Source organism: Geotrypetes seraphini, chromosome 4 (genome assembly GCF_902459505.1).
Source record: "Geotrypetes seraphini chromosome 4, aGeoSer1.1, whole genome shotgun sequence".
Classification (NCBI taxonomy): Eukaryota; Metazoa; Chordata; class Amphibia; order Gymnophiona; family Dermophiidae; genus Geotrypetes; species Geotrypetes seraphini.
This window is the reverse complement of record NC_047087.1, coordinates 101,317,619-101,341,570: the sequence shown is the minus strand read 5'-3', so window position 1 is coordinate 101,341,570 and position 23,952 is coordinate 101,317,619. Positions and strand designations below refer to the sequence as shown.

The 23,952-nt window shown below is 44.8% G+C and overlaps 1 protein-coding gene across 2 annotated transcripts in view; it reads left to right on the top strand.

The window, feature by feature from the left end:
- Positions 1 to 21,345, top strand: part of SPAG17 (sperm associated antigen 17) — a 742,651-nt gene extending 721,306 nt beyond the window's left edge. Inside the window, exons 47-49 of one of the 2 annotated variants that reach the window (XM_033941512.1) lie at positions 12,972 to 13,113; positions 20,177 to 20,314; positions 20,996 to 21,345. In XM_033941512.1, the coding sequence (XP_033797403.1) occupies positions 12,972 to 13,113; positions 20,177 to 20,313 (279 nt within the window). In that variant the 3' untranslated portion in view covers position 20,314; positions 20,996 to 21,345. The remainder of the gene's footprint in view (positions 1 to 12,971; positions 13,114 to 20,176; positions 20,315 to 20,995) is intronic. The other variant, XM_033941513.1, reaches the window with a different exon arrangement.
- Positions 21,346 to 23,952: the final 2,607 nt, after the last annotated feature.

The window sequence follows — 23,952 nt, the reverse complement described above, 5'->3', positions numbered from 1 at the left end:
AGCCGGGCGTGTGAGTTTGCTCTGCCCCCCAGCCCCTGCCTGCCGGGAGAACTAAACTTTGGCTGCTCAACGGCGCACATCCGTTTGGCGCTCCGGCTAAGGCGCACGGCAAAGGTGCGTGCCGTAGTGCGCGCCTTTGCGAAGTGACTGAGCGGAGCACAAAATCGCCTCCTATCCAGCTTCCAGAACCGGTCCTTCAAGACTTTCCCAGCAATCGAGGGAACCCCCTGCAAACAACAAGCTTCAACTATTTCAATCTAGACCAGGACATCCCACCAGCAATCCGGACCGACTCAACAGTTAAGTAATTGCATGACTCTATCCTCTTGCATGTCCTACCAACAGCTCGGACCGACTCAACTACTAAGTACCTGCATGACTCTGCCCTCCTGCATACCTTAACAACTGCATGCTACAAGCCAACCTGGACACCACATACTCTGTCTTATCTGACCAACCCAACACACGCCAGTATTATCCTCTACCAGATCAATCCTAACTCCTGTATACCTGATCTTCTATCTCCTGGCTATTCCATAACCTAGCCAGTCCCATCCTCCCCCAATTCTCTCAACCAGCCCCCTCATCTCCCTTATCCTTCCCACCTCACGCCCCACTCTCTCACCAATTCAATAAGGAGCACCATGTCCAACTTCACAAGAAAACTGCTAGCCCTCCTCCTCCTCTATCTTCTTAGCTCAAGGAAATAGATCCCCAGAGCCTTAGCATTCGAACCCATCCCCATCTACTCCACCTGGAACAGAATCACCAAACCAGGCAAACCACTCTTTCCCCCCGTACCCTCCATGACTACAAGGAAACAGGCCTCTTCCCTATCCCCGTGGTCAATACTTCCCGACACTTCCCCAGACCATCACACAAAAGAAACCGACTCCTAAAAAGCCTACCAATCACACAGCCCATAAGCCCCACAGAGCACCACACAATTAGTGGTGCCTATCTGAACATTCGCTCGGTTAGAAACAAAGCCCAACTGATTAAAGATTGGCTAGAAGAAACCCACCTCGACATACTTCTCTTAACCAAAACATGGTTAATTTCCGATCAAGACACCATCATTGGAGATCTACTTCCTATAAACTACAAAATCATCCCGCTATCAAGACATACCAGGAGAGGAGGCGGCATAGCTATAATCCTCTGGGACCACTTCCAATTCCAAACTCTAGACTCCAAAATGACCAATGACCTGGAAATCCTCTCCTGCAAATTATCCAAAGCAGACTGTAAAGATAACCTGACCATTACAGTATTCTACACCCCCCCCCCCTAACAAATGGAACCAAGCTAAAGAAGATCTCTACGAATTCCTCCTCGCAAACTCCACTGCTGGCACCCATGCCCTTCTCGCTGGCGATATAAATCTACACCTGGAGCAAGCAGAGAATTCCAATGTTTCTGACCTCTTCTCCTTCCTAACATCCCTAGGATTCTCTAAACCACCCCCAACCAAAACACATACTAAATGACATCACCTAGACCTGATCTAATTCCTTCCCAATACCTCTGCTTCCCCCAGCATAAGCCTTAAAGACGAATCCTGGATCACCACCCCTTGGTCAGATCACCTCCGATGCAACTTTAACTTACACTGGCTCAAAAAACAAAACCAAAGGCCACCAAGAACTACCCATAAAGAAAAAACAATATGGACTAGAGGCCAACTAAACCCTGAAGAATTCTGGTCCCATTATAACCCAACACCCATCACAGACCCAAACCCCAACTTCATCCCAACTTGGAATAACTTCAGCACCCAGGTTCTAAACGACTTGGCTCCACTGAAACCCTGCAAGAAAAAACACCGCTCATCTGCCAACTGGTTTGACGCAAACCATCTAGCTCTGAAACAAGAAATGCGCAAACTAGAAAGAATTTGGTGCAAGTCCGGCACAGACACTGACAGATACTCTTGGCGCATAAAAGTTATTGAATACAAAAGAATGATCAAAGAAAAACGCTCCAAATATTACGCCCAATCAATCAATACCCCATCCCTGAACAGCAATAAACTCTTCAGACTAGTCAACTCATTATTTGACATTAACTCATACAAAAGCTCCCTCACAGATCTTCCACCCTCCCCTATAAACCTAGCCAACTACTGCGCCAAAAAAATTCATAACTTAAAAACCTCACTTGCAACAACAAACACCAGTCCACCAACCAACCTACCTACCTCAAACAATGAAGGTTCAACTGCCGACATGACTTGGAATCGTTTTGAAAACCCAGACTGGAACCTATTTCTTGAGTTATACTCTAAATATTCCAAATCCAACTGCCTACTAGATAACTGCCCACCCTCCATCATGAAAATAGCTCCTCCCCCTTCAAAGTGGAGCTCTTCAACTGGTTCACTCTCTGCCTGTTCACCGGCTACTTCCCGCTGGAACTCGGCCACATCCTCATATCTCCAACTATCAAAAACCCCAAAGAACCACGCTCCACAGCCACCAACTACAGACCAATTGCCAACATACCCCTCTTCCTCAAAATCATGGAAGGCCTTGTCAACTGGGATCTCATGTCATACCTCGAGAAGTTCGACATCCTTCATGACTCCCAGTCTGGATTCCGCACTAACTACAGCACGGAAACCATCCTAGCGTCACTAACCGACTACCTCCTCCAACTATTCTCCCAGGAAAACAGCACTCTGCTACTCCAGTTCGACCTCAGTAGTGCCTTTGACCTGGTAGACCATGACATCCTGCTTAGTTGCCTCGATTCTATAGGCATTATGGGACCGGTACTAACATGGCTCAAAGGCTTCCTAAAAAACCCCACCTACCAAGTCCACAACGAGGGAACCTACTCCATACCTGGTCCAACCCCTGTGGAGTTCCACAAAGCTCCCCCCTATCTCCCTCCCTATTCAATATCTACATGGCTTCACTGGGACACATGTTATCTGCATGAAACCTAAAATCCTACATTTATGCAGATGACATTACAATTGTCATCCTCATCTCCTCACTGTCACAAGAAACAGAACAGCACATCTCTTCAATACTCACCATGGTTGAACACTGGACCACCCGGTTCAAACTAAAACTAAATCCAGAAAAGACTAAACTCTTCCTTGCAAGTCCTAACCACAAATTAACAACCACCACCCTACAACTCAACGGTCTAACTTACCCTATCAACCCCACCATCAAAATCCTTGGAGTCATCCTATACCGCTGCTTGACTTTCGTGGACCACACCAATGCTCAGGTCCAAAAAAATGCTTTTATCCCAGGACAAGCAGGCAGCATATTCTTAACGTATGGGTGACGTCACCGACGGAGCCCCGGTACGGACCTTTTTAACTAGAAAGTTCTAGTTGGCCGCACCGCACATGCGCGAGTGCCTTCCCGCCCGACGGAGGAGTGCGTGGTCTCCAGTTTCTTCGTTTCCGCGGAGCGAAGAAGACGCATGTGCTTTTCAACGGCCGTTGAAAACTCTATTTTTGCCTTCCCGCTCGCGATTTTTTGATCCCTTTTTGTTCTATTTTTTGTCTTTCGACTTAATTTTCTAAAAAAAAAAAAACTCGTGTCTTTTTTTCTTTGTTTTTTGCAGCCGGCCCCGGCGGGGCCTGTTGTAATCATCCAAGCCTCCGGGTTTGATTTCGCGGAGGCTGTGTTTCCCTTCATGCCCCCTCAACCGGGCTTCAAGAAGTGCCAGCGGTGTGCACGCCCGATCTCTCTAACTGACCCACACAACTGGTGCCTTCAGTGTTTGGGTCCAGAGCATCGGGCTGACACCTGCACCCGCTGTGCTACTCTTAAGAAACGCACTCTTAAGAACCGGCAAATACAGCAAAATATTCTTTTCGGCACCGGTTCTACCATGGATCAGGCCCCGACGTCGACGGCACCGCCTAAATCGGCACCGACCACATCGACACCGCCTGATCCTCCTTCGGGGTCGATAGCGCCAGGTAAGCCGGCTAAGAAGCCTTCCACTTCCCTTGAGCGCCCTCCAGTTACAGCGGTGACCCCGGACCTTCCGGCGTCCCGCCGATCCCGTAAACGCTCCGCTCCGATCTCGGTGAGTGCCTCGTCATCGGCCTCCTCATCGCCGGAGCGTCGAGCAGCACCTATGGTACCGAAGAAATCTAAAACGGTACCGGTGCCCCCATTGGAGGACCGCATCTCGGCCATCCTCCAGGACAAACTCCAGGAGCAGCTACAACAGCAACTCCAACAGCTCCTTCCGACCCTACTGGCACCGCTCCTTCCGGTACCGGTCCGGCCCGAGCCTCGCACCACTCCACCAGTGTCCACCCCCTCGGTACCGATGGACACTTCCATGCCGGTCTTATCTGCCCAGCCTGCACTTCAGACTTGCTCTGCAGAGGACCCCTCCCGGGCCCAAGATCGACGCCGGTCGTCTCGGGACCGGGATCCGCACCATTCCTCCCGGGACAGGGATCGACGCCGGTCTTCATCTCCCGGCACCGTATCCATGCGATCTGGCAAGTCCCTTTCTAAAACCCGCCATACTGAGCTGGCTATCAGGGACCCAGACTTATGGGAGCAATCCCCACTCGGTACCGAGGAGGATGCCTCTTCTACAGATGAGGAACCCTCCATGGCTGAATCCACCTCCAAGCCCGAGCAATCCTCCTTCACGAAATTCCTTCGGGAGATGTCTGCGGCTCTCTCCATACCACTTGAGTCCGACTCGAAGAAGTCCCAGGCCTTTTTAGAAGCCTTGGACTTCGACCAACCTCCCAAGGAATTTCTCAAACTGCCCGTACATGATATCCTACGGGAAACATTTTATAAAAATTTGGAAAATCCCCTTACTGTTCCAGGTGCCCCTAGAAAACTGGACAGTTTATACCGGGTCATCCCTATTCCGGGATTTGATAAACCCCAATTACCCCATGAGAGCCTCCTCGTAGAGTCCACTCTCAAAAAATCTCAGGGTTCCAGTGTTTATGCCTCCACCCCTCCTGGCAGAGAGGGGAAAACAATGGACAAATTTGGAAAGCGCCTGTACCAGAATGCCATGCTGGCTAACAGGGCCAACAACTACACCTTTCATTTTTCATTTTATATGAAACACCTGGTCCAACAACTTTCTGCTCTGCAAAAATATGTACCTGAGCGTAAGGTCCCGCTCTTCCAGCAACAGATTTCCACCCTCCTTCAGCTCAGAAAATTCATGGTGCACTCGATTTATGATTCCTTCGAGCTCACTTCCCGAGCTTCTGCACTGGCGGTAGCCATGCGACGCCTTGCCTGGCTGAGGGTGTCTGATCTTGATGTGAACCACCAAGACCGTCTCGCCAACGCACCCTGCCTTGGTGATGAACTTTTTGGGGAGTCTCTAGATACCACAACACAAAAACTTTCGGCTCATGAGACCAGATGGGACACCCTCATTAAGCCTAAAAAGAAGACTCCACCTGCGCGACCATACAGACCTCAGTCCTCTTACCAACGTCGCTTCTCTGCTAGGCCACTTAATCCTCCTCAACAGCAATCCCGTCGGCCTCGCCAACAACAGCACACTCAGGCTCGCTCTCAGTCTCACCAGGCGACCAAGCCTCTCCCTCAGACTAAACCTCCTCAGCCCTTTTGACTCCTTTCTCCAGGGCATAGCCAGTCTCCAACCGTCGATGCCTCTTCCTCAACCTATCGGAGGCCGCCTCACCATCTTTCTCCAACGCTGGGAGGCCATCACATCAGACCTGTGGGTTCTCAACATCATCCGTCACGGATACTCACTAAGGTTCCAGACTCTTCCTGTAGACCATCCTCCCGTAGACTCTGCTTCTCACTCCTCCCAAACTCCACTCCTCCTCAGGGAGGTCCAATCCCTCCTCCTCCTCAATGCCATCGAAGAAGTTCCTCCAGACCAAAGAGGTCAGGGATTTTACTCCCGCTACTTCCTGGTACCCAAGAAAACGGGAGATCTTCGTCCCATCCTAGACCTCAGGAACCTCAACAAGTGTTTGGTCAAGGAAAAGTTCAGAATGCTCTCCCTTGCCACGCTTTATCCTCTTCTATCTCAACATGACTGGCTATGTTCCCTGGACCTCAAGGAGGCCTACACTCACATTCCAATCCATCAGGCTTCACGTCGCTACCTCCGATTCCAGATACAGAATCACCACTATCAGTACAAAGTACTGCCCTTTGGTCTCGCATCATCACCCAGGGTGTTCACCAAATGCCTGATTGTGGTAGCGGCCTGTCTCAGGTCCCACAACCTACAAGTGTTCCCCTACTTGGACGATTGGTTGGTGAAAGCAACTACATCTCCACTTGTGCTGCAAGCCACTCATCACACCATCTCTTTCCTCCATCTCTTGGGGTTCGAGATCAATTATCCCAAGTCGCATCTGCTTCCCACGCAGCGCCTTCAGTTCATCGGAGCAGTTCTCGATACCAATCAGATGAGGGCGTTCCTTCCTGCCGACCGGCACCGGACCCTGCTTCACCTCTGTCGGCAGGTGCTCCTTCATCCATCCATCCCTGCTCACCAGATGATGGTCCTTCTGGGCCACATGGCTTCGACAGTCCATGTGATTCCTCTGGCGCGACTCCACCTCAGGATACCTCAATGGACCCTTTCCAACCAATGGTCACAGACCACGGATCTTCTTTCTCATCCCATCTCTGTGACATCGTCTCTTCAGCAATCTCTTCAATGGTGGTTGAACTCCTCAAATCTTTCCAGGGGCCTCCTCTTTCATCCACCCCCTCATTCCATGATCATCACCACAGATGCCTCCCCCTATGCATGGGGGGCTCACATAGGAGATCTCCGCACCCAGGGACTCTGGACCCCTCAGGAGCGTCAACATCACATCAATTTCCTGGAGCTCAGAGCCATGTTTTATGCTCTCAAGGCCTTCCAGCACCTTCTCTACCCTCAGGTTCTTCTCCTGTGCACGGACAACCAAGTCGCCATGTACTACATAAACAAGCAAGGCGGCACCGGATCTCGTCTCCTGTGTCAGGAGGCCCTCCGTATCTGGACCTGGGCCACGGCCCACAATCTTTACCTCAAGGCTGTCTATATCCAGGGCGAACAGAACTCCATGGCCGACCATCTCAGCCGCATCCTTCAACCTCACGAGTGGACCCTGGACCCTCCCACTCTCCACTCCATCTTTGCTCGCTGGGGCACCCTGCAGGTGGACCTCTTTGCAGCTCCTCACAACCACCAGCTGCCCCAGTTCTGTTCCAGACTCTTCTCTCCGCATCGCCTGGCCCCGGATGCATTCCTGCTCGACTGGACGGATCGGTTCCTCTATGCCTTTCCTCCACTACCTCTGATGTTGCGGACCTTGTTCAAACTCCGTAAGGACAGGGCCACCATGATTCTCATCGCCCCCCGGTGGCCCCGACAGCACTGGTTCTCCCTCCTGTTTCAGCTCAGCTCCAGGGAGCCCATTCCTCTTCCTGTGTTTCCTACTCTACTTACGCAGCGGCATCAGTCTCTACTGCATCCCAATCTGTCTTCCCTCCACCTGACAGCTTGGTTTCTCTCGGGCTGACCTCTCCAGAGAATCTGTCCCAGCCTGTCCGTCGCATTTTGGATGCCTCCAGGAAACCCACCACGCTCCAATGTTACCATCAGAAGTGGACCCGGTTTTCCTCTTGGTGCCTCCTGCATCATCACAATCCCACCTCATTGGCGGTGGAGACCGTACTGGACTATTTGCTCTCTCTGTCCAATGCTGGCCTCAAGTCTACCTCAATCAGAGTCCACCTCAGTGCCATCACTGCTTTTCATGAGCCTATCCTCGGAAAACCTCTCACGGCTCATCCCCTGGTTTCCCGGTTCATGAGAGGCCTCTTCAATATCAAACCACCTCTACAGCCTCCTCCTGTCGTCTGGGACCTCAATGTGGTTTTATCAGCCCTCATGAAACCTCCTTTTGAGCCTCTTGCTACTACTTCGCTCAAACTTCTCACATGGAAGGTGCTTTTCCTCATTGCCATCACCTCTGCCAGGAGGGTCAGTGAGCTGCATGCACTGGTCGCCGATCCACCGTTCACTGTTTTTCACCATGACAAGGTGGTTCTGCGTACCCATCCTAAATTCCTCCCCAAGGTGGTTTCAGCCTTTCACCTCAACCAGTCCATTGTGCTGCCTGTCTTCTTCCCAAAACCCCATTCTCATCCTGGGGAACAGGCGTTACACACGCTGGATTGTATGCGTGCCCTTGCATACTACCTTGACCGTACCAGGGCTCACCGCTCCTCTCCTCAGCTTTTTCTGACCTTCGATCCCAACCGTCTGGGTCGTCCTGTCTCTAAACGAACGCTTTCCAATTGGCTTGCTGCCTGTATTGCGTTCTGTTATGCTCGGGCCGGCCTATCACTGGAAGGAGCTGTCACGGCCCACAGGGTCAGAGCTATGGCTGCTTCTGTGGCTTTCCTCCGTTCCACGCCTATTGAGGAAATCTGCAAGGCGGCCACTTGGTCTTCAGTTCACACATTCACTACTCACTACTGTCTGGATACCTTCTCCAGACGGGATGGACACTTTGGTCAATCTGTGTTACAGAATTTATTTTCCTAACGGCCAACCATCCCTCCTCCCTCTCTGTTAGCTTGGAGGTCACCCATACGTTAAGAATATGCTGCCTGCTTGTCCTGGGATAAAGCACAGTTACTTACCGTAACAGGTGTTATCCAGGGACAGCAGGCAGATATTCTTACGACCCACCCACCTCCCCGGGTTGGCTTCTTAGCTGGCTTATCTTAACTGGAGACCACGCACTCCTCCGTCGGGCGGGAAGGCACTCGCGCATGCGCGGTGCGGCCAACTAGAACTTTCTAGTTAAAAAGGTCCGTACCGGGGCTCCGTCGGTGACGTCACCCATACGTTAAGAATATCTGCCTGCTGTCCCTGGATAACACCTGTTACGGTAAGTAACTGTGCTTTACACCCTCTGGAAACTCCGTACCATCAAATATTACTTTGACTTCCCCTCCTTCAGACTACTGGTCCAATCCCTAATCTTAAGCACCCTGGATTACTGTAATATCATATATTTGGGCTCCTACAAGAAAACCATCAAACGACTGAGACTCATCCAAAACACCGTCGTCCGCCTAATCTATGGCCTCAAAAAATCAGACCATATCAACCCTTACTACAGAAAACTTCACTGGTTGCTAATAAAAGCGAGAGTCATCTTCAAATTCGCCTGCCTCTGCTTCAAAACCTTAACTGGCTTGTCCCCGATATATCTGTCTCACCACTTTGCGTTCCCAGGCACCAATCGAACGCGCAATGCCTATCTGTTTGCTTACCCATCCCCAAAAGGATGCACCTACAAAAGATTCCTTAATAGAACTCTCTCATTCCAAGCTGGCAGATGGACAGGTTGCCTGACCACCCTCATCTCATCTGCCCCATCTTATCCATCCTTCAGGAAATCTCTCAAATCTTACCTCTATGATAAATTTCTTGAACCTCTCCCCCCAAATAACCAAACTCTATCACCTCTCCTTCCCCCGACCTCCCCTTCCTCCCCCTCAATCCATTACTGCCTTCCCCCTACCTACCCCTACCCCTCGGCACCCTCTCATAACTGATACTAGTTGCATTCTTCTTGTCATTCACCACTCAGTATCCTTGCTATATATGTAACTATCTTTGCATAGTAATCAACTTCAACCGCATTGTACAGTCTCGCTCATCGTATCCGTTCTATAAGCCTCTCGCACTGTATTTTCACTGTATAAATATCTCCGCTGTATATGTACAGGCTCTTGCATTGTAAATCTGCATTGTATCTTCGCTATATAAACACCCATGCTGAATATATACAGTCCCCTGCATTGTAAGCTGCTCTCAACTGCATTCCCTTACATTGTATCTTCGCTGTGTATGTACAGTCTCTTGCATTGTGAACCGCTCTGAACTGTTTGTGTTATTGCGGTATACAAAAATAAAGTTATTATTATTATTATTATTTCCTACTCTGCTTACTCAGAATCAGGAATCTCTTTTGCATCCCAACCTGCAATCACTACACCTGACAGCTTGGTTTCTCTCGGGCTGAATCCATCTAACTTACATCTTTCTTAGCCTGTTAGACAAATTCTTAATGTATCCAGGAAAGCAGCCACTCAGCAATATTATCAACAAAAGTGGACTAAGTTCTCTTCCCGGTGTCTCCTTCATCATCACGATCCAACTTCCTTATCAGTGGTTTTGGTATTGAATTATCTGCTTCATCTATCTGATTCTGGCCTCAAATCTACATCTGTCACAGTCCATCTCAGAGTTATTACAGCTTTCCACACGCCTATCGAGGGAAAACCTCTTACTGCTCATCCTTTAGTCTCCAGATTCATACAATGTTAAACCACCTCTCAAGCCTCACTTTAATGTGGACTTTCCAGTTTGATGAAGCCACCATTTGAACCAATAGCCACAGCTCATCTCAAGTTTCTCACCTGGAAAGTTGTCTTCCTTATTGCTCTCACCTCTGCCAGGAGGGTCAGTGAATTGCAAACCTTGGTAGCAGATCCACCCTTCACAGTTTTTCATCATGACAATGTGGTTCTATGAACATATCCAAAGTTTCTTCTAACAGTTGTCACTGAATTTCATCTTAATCAGTCAATTGTTCTACCAGTGTTTTTTCCTAAGCCTCATTCTCATGCCAGAGAAACTGCTTTAGATACTCTGGACTATAAACAGGCTTTGGCCTATTACATTGACCGGACAAAGCCACATTGAACATTTCCCCAAAAGTTGGGGCATCATGTTTCCAAGAGAAAGATTTCCAACTGGCTGGCTGCCTGTATCTCATTCTGTTATGCTCAGACTGGACTGGCACTGGAGAGTCGTGTTACAGCCCACAAAATTAGAGCTATGGCTGCTTCTGTTGCTTTCCTCAGATCTACTCTCATTGAGGAAATCTGTAAAGCTGCCACCTGGTCCTCCGTTCATACATTCACTTCTCACTACTGTCTGGAATCTATCCAGACGGGATGGGCACTTCGGTCAATCTGTATTACAAAATTTATTTTCCTAAAGGCCAACACTCCCACCATCCCATTTCTGTTAGCTTAGAGGTCACCCATACGTAAGAATATGCTGTCTGCTTGTTCTGGGATAATGCACAGTTACTTACCGTAACAGGTGTTATCCAGGGACAGCAGGCAGATATTCTCACCACCCATCCACCTCCCCAGGTTGGCTTCTTAGCTGGCTTATCTTAACTGAGGGACCGCGCGCCCTATGTTGGAAAGTTACTCGCAAACTTTCTAAAGTCATAGAGTGGCGATGCACTTTTAAAGTGGTCCGTACTGGGGCTCCATAGGTGACGTCACCCATACTTGAGAATATCTGCCTTCTGTTCCTGAATAACACCTGTTACGGTAAGTAACTGTGCTTTTTCTACCTTTGTTGTCTGGATATTTTATTTTTCCGTCTTGTTGGTCCATTTGTCACTTCTGCTTTCTTATGTCTTCTGATAATTCTCTTTCTAGTGGTTACTGTCCATATGCCATTTCTCCTCTCTCTTGTCCTGTTTCATTCCCTCTGTACCTGTACTTGATATATTGATCTTTCCTTATTAGCTCTTCTCACCCTTTTTTCTTTTCTGCCTCTATATCCACTCAAATTTCACCCTTCTATTTTACTTTTCAACTACCTACCAACTTTCCTTCTCCATTTTTCATGCTTTGGCTCTCCCATTTCCCGTCTCACTTCATTCCCAGCCTCCTATTTTCTTCTTCCTACTCCCCATTACCATATTTCTACCACTGTACTCACTTCTCTCTCACTGTTGTCTCATTCATCTTCTTGTCATCACCCTTTTGATCTCTTCCACATGGCTCCATCATTTCCAGAATCCCCTTCCCTCTCTCCATCTTGTCAGGCTATATCCCCGTCCCTTTCTCCTCATCCCCTAGCATCTTCTTATCCCACCTCTCTTCTTCCTGCTCTCCTATGGGTCCATCTCTTCTCTTCTCTCTCTCTCTCACCCCCCCCCCCCATTGTTCAACATTTCTCCCTCTCTTTTCTGTTCTTCTTCCCTCTTGAGCTGAATAAGATAGAAAGAATAAAAGATGCTGCATCCCTCCCTCCCTTCCTCTCCCAAACCTAATATTTCTTTCTCCCTCCCTCCCTTCCATCCCAATGCCCAACTTCTCTCCCTTTCTCTTCCCAAATACCCCCTATCTCTCTCCTTTCCTCACAGGTTCACCATCTCCCTCCTTTCTCTTTCCAACTACCCTACTCTCCCATCCTCTATATCTTTCCCTCCCTCAGGTCCACCATCTCTCACTTTCTCTTCCCAACTGTCTTCCCTTCAAGTGGTTCTTTCTCCCTCCCTCCACACAACCCCACGTCCAACTTCTCTCCTTTTCTCTTGTATTCCTTCAGACCTTTGCCCACCATCTTTCTAAATTTCCTTTTTCTGGGCTTCACAAGTTCTTCCCCTTCATGTCACCTCCCTCACCCATAGTCTGGAACTTCTTTAACTCCCTCCCCCGTTCTACTAAAAAAAAAGAAGCTAGCTGGTCCAGAGGGCTTCCTCGGCCGGCATGCCTTGCCTTTCCCCTTCTTTTGGTGTCAGTCCGATGCCACCCTGTCTTCCCCATCCTGCTGACAAACTGACCAAAGCACTGTCTGCAGCCTCCTCCATGCGTTCCTTTCTCCACGCTCTGCTCCCATTGACACGACTTCCTATTTCTTTATGGGCTCGGACTGCGGCAGAAAGCACAGAGGAGTCAGCGGGCAGCTGTTCGGTCAGTTTGTCAGCGGGATGGAAAAGGCAGGGCAACAGAAGTCCAATGCCGAAAGAAAGGGAAAAGCATGCCAACCCAGAGAGGGCCCCCCATCCCCCCCTCCCCCACTCCAAACAGAGGGACAAACAAACTTCTTGTATATAATTTTTCCTACAACTATTGGATTGGAAAGAATAACAAACATATAAGATGATCCCTCACTTATTGATTTTCCTTCTGTAGTTGGCATCAGGATTGAAGACTATCTTGGAAGTGGAGTTGTATCCTATGAAAGTTTCTGAAAGTTCTGAAAGAATTAGAAAGGTAGAGCATCAGATTGAGATCCATACAGAGGCAGAGACCTTTTACCTGCCTGTCAGTGCTAATATCCTTTCAGATACCGTGAAAATAAAAGAATCAGTATTTTGTACAGTTATAATATTGTATGTAAAGGCAGGACTTCCAGTTGTTACTTATTATAAAAAGGGAACGAGGAAAAGTACAGAATACATGCAATATAATCTTATTAACAGTATATAATGGTAACCACAATATTAAACTACACAAAGCACACTGAAGCATCTGCATTCCTTAATGCCGTGTTCTGAAAGGAGGTTTTCCTCTCTCTCCCTCTTAAAGCAGCTAATACAACAAGATTAATCAACCAATTCTAACTCTATTTAAAATGTAATAAAAGTCAAACACCTAGATTGTCACATAAAAAACCTCTCCTTTCTCAGCCTTTAATAGGAATTCCATCTACTACACTACAGTCAAACCGTGGATAGCGAGTAACATGGTGTGCGAGTGGTTTGCAAGAGGAGCAAAATATTTTATTAAATTTTAACTCGATAAACGAGCATAGTTTTGCACTACAAGCACGTATACGTGCGTCACGTCAAGTACGCACAATATATGCGTGTCGCATCGCTGAGCGCAGATGAACGTAATACAAGCATCACACCCAATTTGACTGCAGTGTAGTGACTGTTCAAAACAAGCAAGGTCTTGCAATACAAGTACGCAGAGTACCCTACTTTGTATTAAAGTTTTTGGATTGTGAAACAAATCGTCTTGAGTTTCCATTATTTTCTATGGGGAAATTCGCTTTGATATACGAGTGCTTTGGATTACAAGCATTCTTTCGAAACGAATTATGCTCGCAAACCAAGGTTTTACTGTATTTAATTCAGTTATACCACTCCATATCTAATTAACTCAAAAAGGCCCCGAGGCTGCCTCATGAAACCACGCTAAACTACTGCTTAGGGGCAGCTCTGTGCCGAAGTTAAAAGCACACAGAGCTGCCACTTGCCTAAAGACTCTTGGGCCACTGAAGGAGGGCAAAGAGCAGCTGTCCTGGAGGTTTCCCTTCCTCTCACCTTTGCAGGTCCCTTTTTTCCACCTTTTTTTTTTTTTCTTCAAATAGCAACGGGCCCCAACATCGACATAAAGTAAGTTCCACTGTTCCTTGCAAGCGGTTCTGCTTGGCCAAAGCTTCCCCTCTGACATGAGCCACCCTCAGGGGAAAGAAAGTGACCCGCAAAGGTGAGGGGAAGGGGGGTAGATGATGGAAGTTGGGGGGGAGAGAGAGAAGGGGCAGATGATGGAATGGAGGAGATGAGAGAGAGAAGGGGACAGATGATGGAAGTGAGAAGAAGGGAGAGAGAGCAGAAGGCAGATGGATGTCAATTGAGAGGGGAGAACAGATGCTGAATGGAAGTGGGGAAAGAACACATACTGGATGGAAGGAGGATATAAATAAAGGGGGAAGAAAATAGTAAGATAATAGAGGAGTGAGGGAAAGGGGTGACAAGCTGTGGGTAGACACAGTGAAAAGAGGTAAACAGGACTAAATAGTAAGAAAGAATTTAATTTAGATGGAGGCAGAAAATAGAGAAGGAAGACCAGAGAAGAAAAGGGAAGAGAGAGCAGAGAACGATATCAGATTTGAGTGGAGGAAATGAGAAGAGAGAGATGCTAAAAACCACAGGGGGGAGGGAAGACAGAGATTCCAGACCATGAGGGGAACAGAAGGAAGATGATGGATGCCAGACCAAATTGGGGGGGAGGAGGGCAGGATGAGAGATGGCATGGAAAGACAGACAGTGAATGGAAGGGGCAGATGCTGGACTGAAGAGACAGAGAAGGTTATCATGCTGCTGTACCGGGCCATGGTACGCCCTCACCTGGAGTACTGCGTCCAGCACTGGTCAGTGTACATGAAGAAGGACACGGTACTACTTGAAAGGGTCCAGAGAAGAGCGACTAAGATGGTTAAGGGGTTGGAGGAGCTGCCGTACAGCGAAAGATTAGAGAAACCGGGCCTCTTCTCCCTCGAACAGAGGAGATTAAGAGGGGACATGATCGAAACATTCAAGATACTGAAGGGAATAGACTTAGTAAAGAAAGACATTATTCACCCTCTCCAAGGTAGGGAGAAAGAGAGGGCACTCTCTAAAGTTGAAAGGGGATAGATTCCGTACAAACGTAAGGAAGTTCTTCTTAACCCAGAGAGTGGTAGAAAGCTGGAATGCTCTTCCAGAGGCTGTTATAGGGGAAAACACCTTTCAAGGATTCAAGACAAAGTTAGACAAGTTTCTGCTGAACATGAACATGCGCTGGTAGGGCTAGTCTCAGTTAGGGTGCTGGTCTTAGACCAGAGGGCCGCCGCGTGAGCGGACTGCTGGGCATGATGGACCACTGGTCTGACCCAGCAGTGGCAATTCTTATGTTCTTATGTTCTTAGGGCAGACGCTGGATGGAAGAGAGTGAAAAGGCAATGAAAGCAGAAACCAGAGACAACAAAAGGTAGAAAAAAAAAATTATTTCTATCTTGTGATTCAAATATATCAGATTTGAAATATGTATCTTGCTAGACATAACTGGGGAGTGCAAAGCCCAGGCAATGCTTCTTTAGCTTCCAGCTGGCTTAGGGCTCTCTCTGACCAGGGGGCAGTTGCCCTAGTTCCACTCCCCTAACACCATTCCTGTCATGTGTGACTGTGGTATTCTGTTACATGATATTTGTGTAGCATTCTGTAATAATTTGGCTTATTCAGTTTTCTTGATAGTAGAGGGGATATATGTGAAGGGGAGGGGAGACAGGGGTTTTGTTGATCTTTACCCTGTATTATTTGTATTTATAAAATGACAATTGTATAGAATATTGTTTCTTTTTATACTTTAATAAAATATGTTCAATATAAAATCATAACTATTTGAGGCTTGTGCGGATGGGATCAGATGGTTTGTGAGACCGAGCTCGCGGGGACGGGGCGGCGATGGTTTTTAAAAAAAATTTCAGTCTTAGTAGTTTGCCAGTCCACGAAATAATTATTTTATTTCCGCCAGTCCATAGGTGTAAAAAGGTTGAAGAACACTGATCTACAACACCTCCCTGATGCTTTCCTCTACAGCACTACTACTATTATTTCTAGAGTATGCACAAGGCGTATGCACTATGTAGTACTGTAGAGAGTCACAAAGGAGATACCGGTAATCCCTGCTTAAATGAATTTACATGCTTTCTAGCCTCTTCCCTAATGTTCTCTTCTATAGCCCCTCTCCCCATGTTCTCCAGTCCCCTCCCTGATACTGTCCTCTACTGCCCCCACATATTCTCCAGCCTATTTTCCAGTACTCTCCCAAGAAGCCACAATGTAACATTGGAGAAAGAGAAAAAGTGATGCATGTTTCCCAATACTGTGTAAACTATAAAGATAGCAGAAATAAATTTCAAAAACTGATATATTACAATCATTACACAATAGGTAACAAACACAGATAAAACAAATTTTGGGTAATATGATACCATTTCATTGGACTAAATACATTTTTCAATTAGCTTTTACAAGCCAAAACTTCTTTCCTCAGGTCAGGACAGAATACAGCAGTTATGGTACCTTGTTCTGACATGAGAAAGGGAGGGTTTGGTCTGCCAACATCAATCAAAAATGTATTAAAATTAGTTCAATGAAAAGATATCACCTTAGTTCCATTTTCATTATTTATTAGCATTTATTAACAGCACTGCTGCTGCTTTAGGAGACTCGGAGGAAACTCTGGAATCACTGCATTGGTGAGTCTGATTTTTTAAGGAAACAAAATCAATTCAAATTGATTCACCAAAGTGAATTGGTGAATTGATTTGAATTGGTGAATTGGGCAGCACTACCGCTGGTGGAGAAAGGCCACCACAACTACCATTAGGGGATGGGGAGTCCATCCCAAATGATTTTAGGCAAATTGAGGGGTTTTGAGGCAGAAATAAAACTTTGAAGAAAAGATTGATAAAAATCCAAGATGGCCACCACCAGAGAGGGGCCTAAAGCTCTGTCAGAGAAGGACGTTGCTAGAGAGAGGCCTTGAGCAGTGAAAGAAGTGGCATGCCTTTGGCATGGCAGTACTTGAGGAAAGTTCAGAGAGCTAAGGCAGGGGTATGAACGGAGCCAAAAGTTGGAACGTGCCAACTGCAGGGAGTGTTGAGGGCCACAAAGGAGGACTGCTTGGGCTGTGTGTTGGGAGACCACTGGCATAAGAGAATTTAGCCAGGTCCCAAACCCCTGCCTCCCAACATTCCAATCCCCCTCCCTAAGCACCCTCGAACAAATGTCAAGTCCATTCCAAATTCCCCTCCCCACTGGATACCTAGTGGGGGAACAGGAAGGAATGATGTCTACTTGCTTTTATCCAAAGTAGCTGCCTCTGAAAAATGGCTGCCATGACTTAGAACATAAGAATAGCCATAATGGGTCAGACAATGGTCTATAGCCCAGTATCCTGTTTCCAACAGTGGCCAGTTCAGATCACAAACCCAAATAGTAGCAACATTCCATGCTACCAATCCTAGAGCAAGCAGTGACTTTCCCCATGTCTGTCTCAATAGTAGAAAAGGAATTTGTTCAAACCTTTTTTAAACCCAGATAATATAACATAACAACTTTATTTTTCTATACCGCCTTAATCAAAATAATTCTAGGTGGTTTCCACAAAAGAGAAAAACTGGACAATCAGTGAAATACAAAATAGTAAAAAATGAATACAGCTTGTTGAATAAAAAGACATAAAAAGTTTAAAATTGATAGGATAAGATTAGTTATGTTTAAAAATAAAGATAAAAGCACAGATTAAGAGATGAATTTATCAAATAACATTGTCTTGATTTCTTTTCTAAAAGCGCTATAGGACAACATGGCTCCGCTGATATAGTTACCCAACCAGCACTGTTGTTTGCTTGTTTGGAAAGCAAGCATCCTATCTAAATAAGACCTGAATTTACAGCTTAAAATCTTCGGGTAAGCAAATAGGTTGCAGTTCCTGGTTATCCGCATATAACACAAAATGAAACAAAGGCATGAGAATTTAAACATTACTCGTGCCTCCACTGGCAACCAGTGCAGTAATCGGTAATAAGGACTGATATGATCACTTTTCTTTAGTCTGAATATCAGACAAACAGCCGTATTCTGCACAATTCTTAATTTTTTCACAACTTTCTTCGGTGCACCCAAGTAGACAATATTACGGTAGTCCAATATGGATAATACCAATGCCTGCACCAACAGTCTAAAAGCTAAGAAATCAAAATAATTTTTGATAGTCTTTAACTTCCATAATATAAAAAAGCATTTTTTCACCACCAAATTTGTGTGCTCTACCAAAGTTAAATGGGTGTCTAAGGTGACTCCCAATATTTTTATAGATTTTAAAATTGGATAGTCATGACCATTCAGGTGAAGCGATGTCTTAGTTATTTTGTCATTTGGACTTGCTAAAAAGATTTTTGTCTTTTCTGTAATCAATTTTAGTTTAAAATTGGTTTCATGATCGACCAAGTCGAATGCACTGCTAAGATCCAGTTGTAAAATTAAAGTACTAGTACCTGTGCTAAAAAAAACATAAAGGTGACTTAAAATTGAAGCTAATACTAAGATGTGCTAACTGCTGTTACCACATCTTCCAGCAACAAGTTCTAGAGCTTAACTATTTGTTGAGTGAAAAAATATTTCCTCCTATTTGTTTTATAGTAACATAGTAGATGATGGCAGATAAAGACCCGAATGGTCCATCCAGTCTGCCCAACCTGATTCAATTTAAATTTTTTTTTAAAAAAATTTTTTCTTCTTAGCTATTTCTGGGCAAGAATCCAAAGCTTTACCCAGTACTGTGCTTGGGTTTTAAAAATATTTCCAAGTAACTTCATTGCAGCTACCGATCTTCAAGCACATTCGATGAGAAGTGTGGCTGCAGAAGATCCTAGTCACCCCTGGGCATCTCTAGCTGTGAGAAGATAAGTCTCCCACAGGCACATGCCTCATATGATTTCTATGTGGCCAGTCTGCATCAGTAGTTCTCAGACCTCACGGTCCATACAGTTGGGAGCATTCTCGCCCCAGATTTGTCTGCAATAGGCTTGAGTGGCTTGCCTCAGGTTTTGTTCACAGTGGGCTTAAGCACAGACTGAGCGGTTCCCGTGGTGGTTAATCGTCCCTCCATGACATTCTGTAGCCCCAGCAGGGGTATATATTGGAAACTGGATGGCATATGGACAAGCCATCTGTTGGACTCCAGACTTATCTGAGGAATAAATCTCCCCTTTGATCAGAGGTTTCCCTATGTAGCTCCAGCACAGAAGCATGACACAGAGAGTAAGGCTATTGCAGCCTATGGGGAAAATTGGAGAGGGGGGATTCCTTAAAAACCTTTTTAAAGGTTTCTGAGGTGAGGAATCGTGTCCTTCATCTCCCAAAACCCATTCCCTGCATATTTTAGTTTGCATTTCTTTTCTCCACAGGCTGTTTTAGGCACCAGAATTGCTATCGTGGCAGCCATCTGCCTCAATACCCCTTATTTTTGACAGATGGCTCATCCAATCTGCCCATCCCTAGCATTGACTATCTCCTCCTCTTCTTAAGAAATCTCACATGCTTGTCCCACTCTTTCTTGAATTCAACAAACATTTTTTTCTAGTCTTCTGCATCTAGACACCAACAAACGAAACTTGAGTCTATGGCTTTTTTCTGGGCCATTACCTCTGATACTACTCCAGATTCGCTAGTTAGCTCTGCATTATTGGCATTTTGCTGAGCTAATATGCTAATCTCACCTGTATTTGCAGAGCACCAGAGCTTTGCTTCCATCTTATGTTATCATCACCTGAAATCCATAATTAATTTTAAGCCTTTCTACCATTGTTATTTCATTTTGAATGTATGGATAATGTTGCATAGATAGAGTGAAATATATTCCTGTTTTAATGCATTTTGAATCGTGTTTTTTAGAATGCAGAATATGAAAAATGTACCAGGGTATGAAGACTTTTTTTTATGAAGTAGTGTATATAGTCTGGAAAGCTGACCCTTGATAATTGTTCTGAGCATCATTATTGAAGCTACTAAACAAAGATAGCTAATAAAAAAAAGAATTTCCCTTAACTATAGCCTCACTAGTTCTGTCAGAATATTGTTATGAAAATAGACCAGAAGGCTTCCCCCAAGGAGGAAAAGCTCCCTCAGTCCGAGAAGTCCCTACAAGACCTCGCTCCACTTTAGGAAAAATACAGCCAAACAAAATTCCTACATAAGGTAAGTAATAGTGGAGACCTTGTGAAATGGGGTGTAATAGTTTTAGCCAAATCCTAATTTGCAACCAAAATTCATTCCTCAGTTCCAACCAAAACCAGATCCCCCTCCTCCAAAGTGCCTGCCTTCACCCACCTGTAGACCACCCCCCACTCAAGCCTACCTTACACACGAGTCTCACTTGCTTCTGCCCTATAGTCGTGTGAAAGTACCAGTGAAGGTCACAGCAACCATTTTGACAGCAGAGCTAGCGTGGGCTGGAATGAGGGTGACTCTTGCCTTGATTTCCTTGCTAGACCATAAACAATCTGTTCGTGGAAGGTGGGGGAGCTACTGGACACAGTACAAAGTTTAAGTTTAAGCTAAAAGCATACTAGGCTTTTCAGCAGAGATCAAAACAGCACTGTATATGGATTCTGAGCTGATTTCAGAACCAAAATTGAAATCAAAATTTGATTGGCCTCTTACCTCACATATAAATAATTCTCTGTATTCTAAACTTGTAGTTTAAGGCACTAAGAAGATAATTCTATAAACCTTTTCTGTACAGAAAAGGCCTCTTATAAAATTATATCATATCTATACATATGTGTGGTTATAGCTGATGTATACTTGCTTGTGGGTTTTAAAATATATGCCTAAATTATATACTAATATTGAAAACTCTTAATTTTTTTCTTACAGACTGAACTTCCAAACTTCAAAGAAAGATACTAAAAGGACTCTAAAGCAAAAAATATTTGAATTAATTGTTTGCACTCCCCAAAATGCCAACTGAATATATTTTTTATTATGTAGCAATAAATTAGAAACAATTTCATTTTGATAGTCACATGTATATTATTTAAGATTTACTGACAAAGTTGGTGTATATTTCATGATGAGAAGGATCTTAACACTACAATAATCTTTATAATATTCTTATGATGGTGATTGAATTACAGTCATGTGAAAAAATTAGGACACCCCATGAAATATTCAATTCTTTCTTAAGAAATATTCACTTATCTAAAAAATTAAACAATATTCTTAGTAAATTTATTTGGCTGGGTAAAACTGTAAGAATTGCTCTAGTGACTTTACAAAAACCAATTGAGGAGGGAGGGGTAAATTTTCCAAATTTTTATAGGTTTCATCAATCCTATATCTTGCGCCAAGGTATGTATTGGGTCCTCCCAGAACTCATGGAGAAGCTTCCAGATTGGTTATGGTTGGAGTGGCAGCTCATGTCTCCTATCAGGCTTCGTCATCTGCTTAGTATTAAAATGCCTAGAATAAGGAAAACCAATAGGATATTAATGGACATATGGACAACATTAAAATATGTTAACAACTTAACTCCTATTACTATTCAAAAATCTACTTGTCAAAACATTTGGCTGAACTCCAAGATACGAATAGGCGGTTTTATGATTGTCTGGAAGGATTGGATTGAGGCAGGAATACGTACTTTAAATGATGTTATTAATGATGGTAAGCTGCTGGAGTTTTCACAATTGCAACATAAATTTGGTCTTGATAAAAAACAAAGTTATAAATGGTTGCAATTGAAGCAGGCCATTCAGGCAGGGTTCCCTGAATGGAAGTCTTTAAATACTCATTTTACTCTAGAATTCTTATGCTTCCAGGCAGATTTTCTGGGTCACCAGGCCGCGCAGTGGTATAAAACATTATCTGGCTATTTAAATAAAAAACCAAGGACTGTACTTAGAGATATTTGGAGCATTGAGATTAAGCATAAAATTAATGCATCTCAATGGCCACGTATTTGGTCTTGGAGGATAAGATGTACATTGTCTGCGTCTATGAGGCAAACATGGTTTTTCCTGTTGCATAGAGCACTCTGGACCCCTGTTCGTTTACAAAAATTGGATTGCTCTAAGTCTAATAGATGTTGGCATTGTCATCTTGAGGCTGGAACCCTAGATCATTTATTATTTTATTGTCCTCTTATTAATAATTTTTGGAAATTGATCTGGGGACAAATAAATTGTATGTTAGAGAATCATGTGGCCCTGTCATATGACACAGTTTTGTTTGGGATGTCTATGAGGGCCAAAAGTCAAATCTCCTCGAATAATAATAAGCTGTTAATGATTTTAACAGGAGTTGCCATCCAACAAATAACATACAATTGGAAAGACTACAGGGGGTTGAATTACTGTTTCTGGTGGAGTTCGGTGTGTCATGTGTATGAAATGGAAAAAACATTGGCGATTAAGAGAGGATATTATAAGAAATTTAAAGATGTGTGGGGACCATTAATTGATTACTATACAGTGGTGCCTCACACAACGAACGCCTCGCACAGCGAACGCTGCACACAACGAACTTCATGTCTTGATTCACACAACGAACTTCGTTTCACACAACGAACTTCGTTTCACACAACGAAGTCGCCCGAGCTGCCGATGTATTGCATCCTTCCGCGCAGGCACTGCACTTAACTGCCCTCTCTCACTGTATACAGTCGTCCTTTTAAGATAAACTCAATATTTTTTATATATCATGAAGCAGGAAGGTGATTTCTGTTGAAATGAAACGGGAAATAATTAGAAGGAGTGAATGTGGGGTAAAACAGTGTGACCTCGTCAAAGAGTTTGGCCTCAGCAAGACCACCATTTTCACCATTTTGACAAATTTATCTTTTTTTATGTCATCTTAGCATATTTTATGCTGCAGAACGAATTATTTTTTTTAACATGTATTGTTATGGGAAAACGCGTTTCACATAACGAACTTTTCGCATAACAAACTTGCTCCTGGAACGAATTAAGTTCGTTGTGTGAGGCACCACTGTAATAAATAAATGAATTTATCCCCATTTAGTATGTATAGGGTGGATGGGTGGGTTTTATGACATTAGGATGAGTAGTTACAAAAATATTTGGAAAGGGAGGGAGGGGAGGTAATTTATGGTATAAGATGATTGTAAAGTTTCAAGTGAAGAATGTATAGTATGACTTGATTTATTGTACACTTGTTTGTATAATGTATAAAGGAATAAAGATATTAAAAAAAAAAAAAGAAATATTCACTTATCGATATCAAATCTATTTTTTATTTATCTCTGGAAAAGAAAGTGATGTAATTGCAGGTAAACAACAAAATTTCCCTTGACTTACTCATGAAACAAAAGATAGCCACAAAAATGTGTATTCTAGCTGAGGAATAAATTAGGACACCCCCACATATCCTCCCATTTAAAGTGGTTCAAATCACACGCAGGTGCATCACATCAGATGCATATGATTAGAATATTGTTACTCAGCATTTTGAAGGAAGTTTGCTCTACTTAAACCTCAGACATTTAGGGCTCCTTTTACGAAGGTGTGCTAGGGCTTTAACGCACGGAATAGCGTGCGCTACATTGCTGCGCATGCGCTAGCATTGAGCTGGCGTTAGTTCTAGAAGCGTAGTGTGCAGTAATTGTGAGGCAGACAGCGTGACAGACTTTAAGAATAAATGGGATACCCATGTGGGATCCCTACGAGGGTCAAGATAAGGAAATTGGGTCATTAGGGCATAGGTGGGTGGGTAAGCAGAGTGGGCAGACTTCATGGGCTGTAGCCCTTTTCTGCCGTCATTTTCTATGTTTCTATGTAATTTCCTGCATGCGCTAAAAACGCTAGCATACCTTA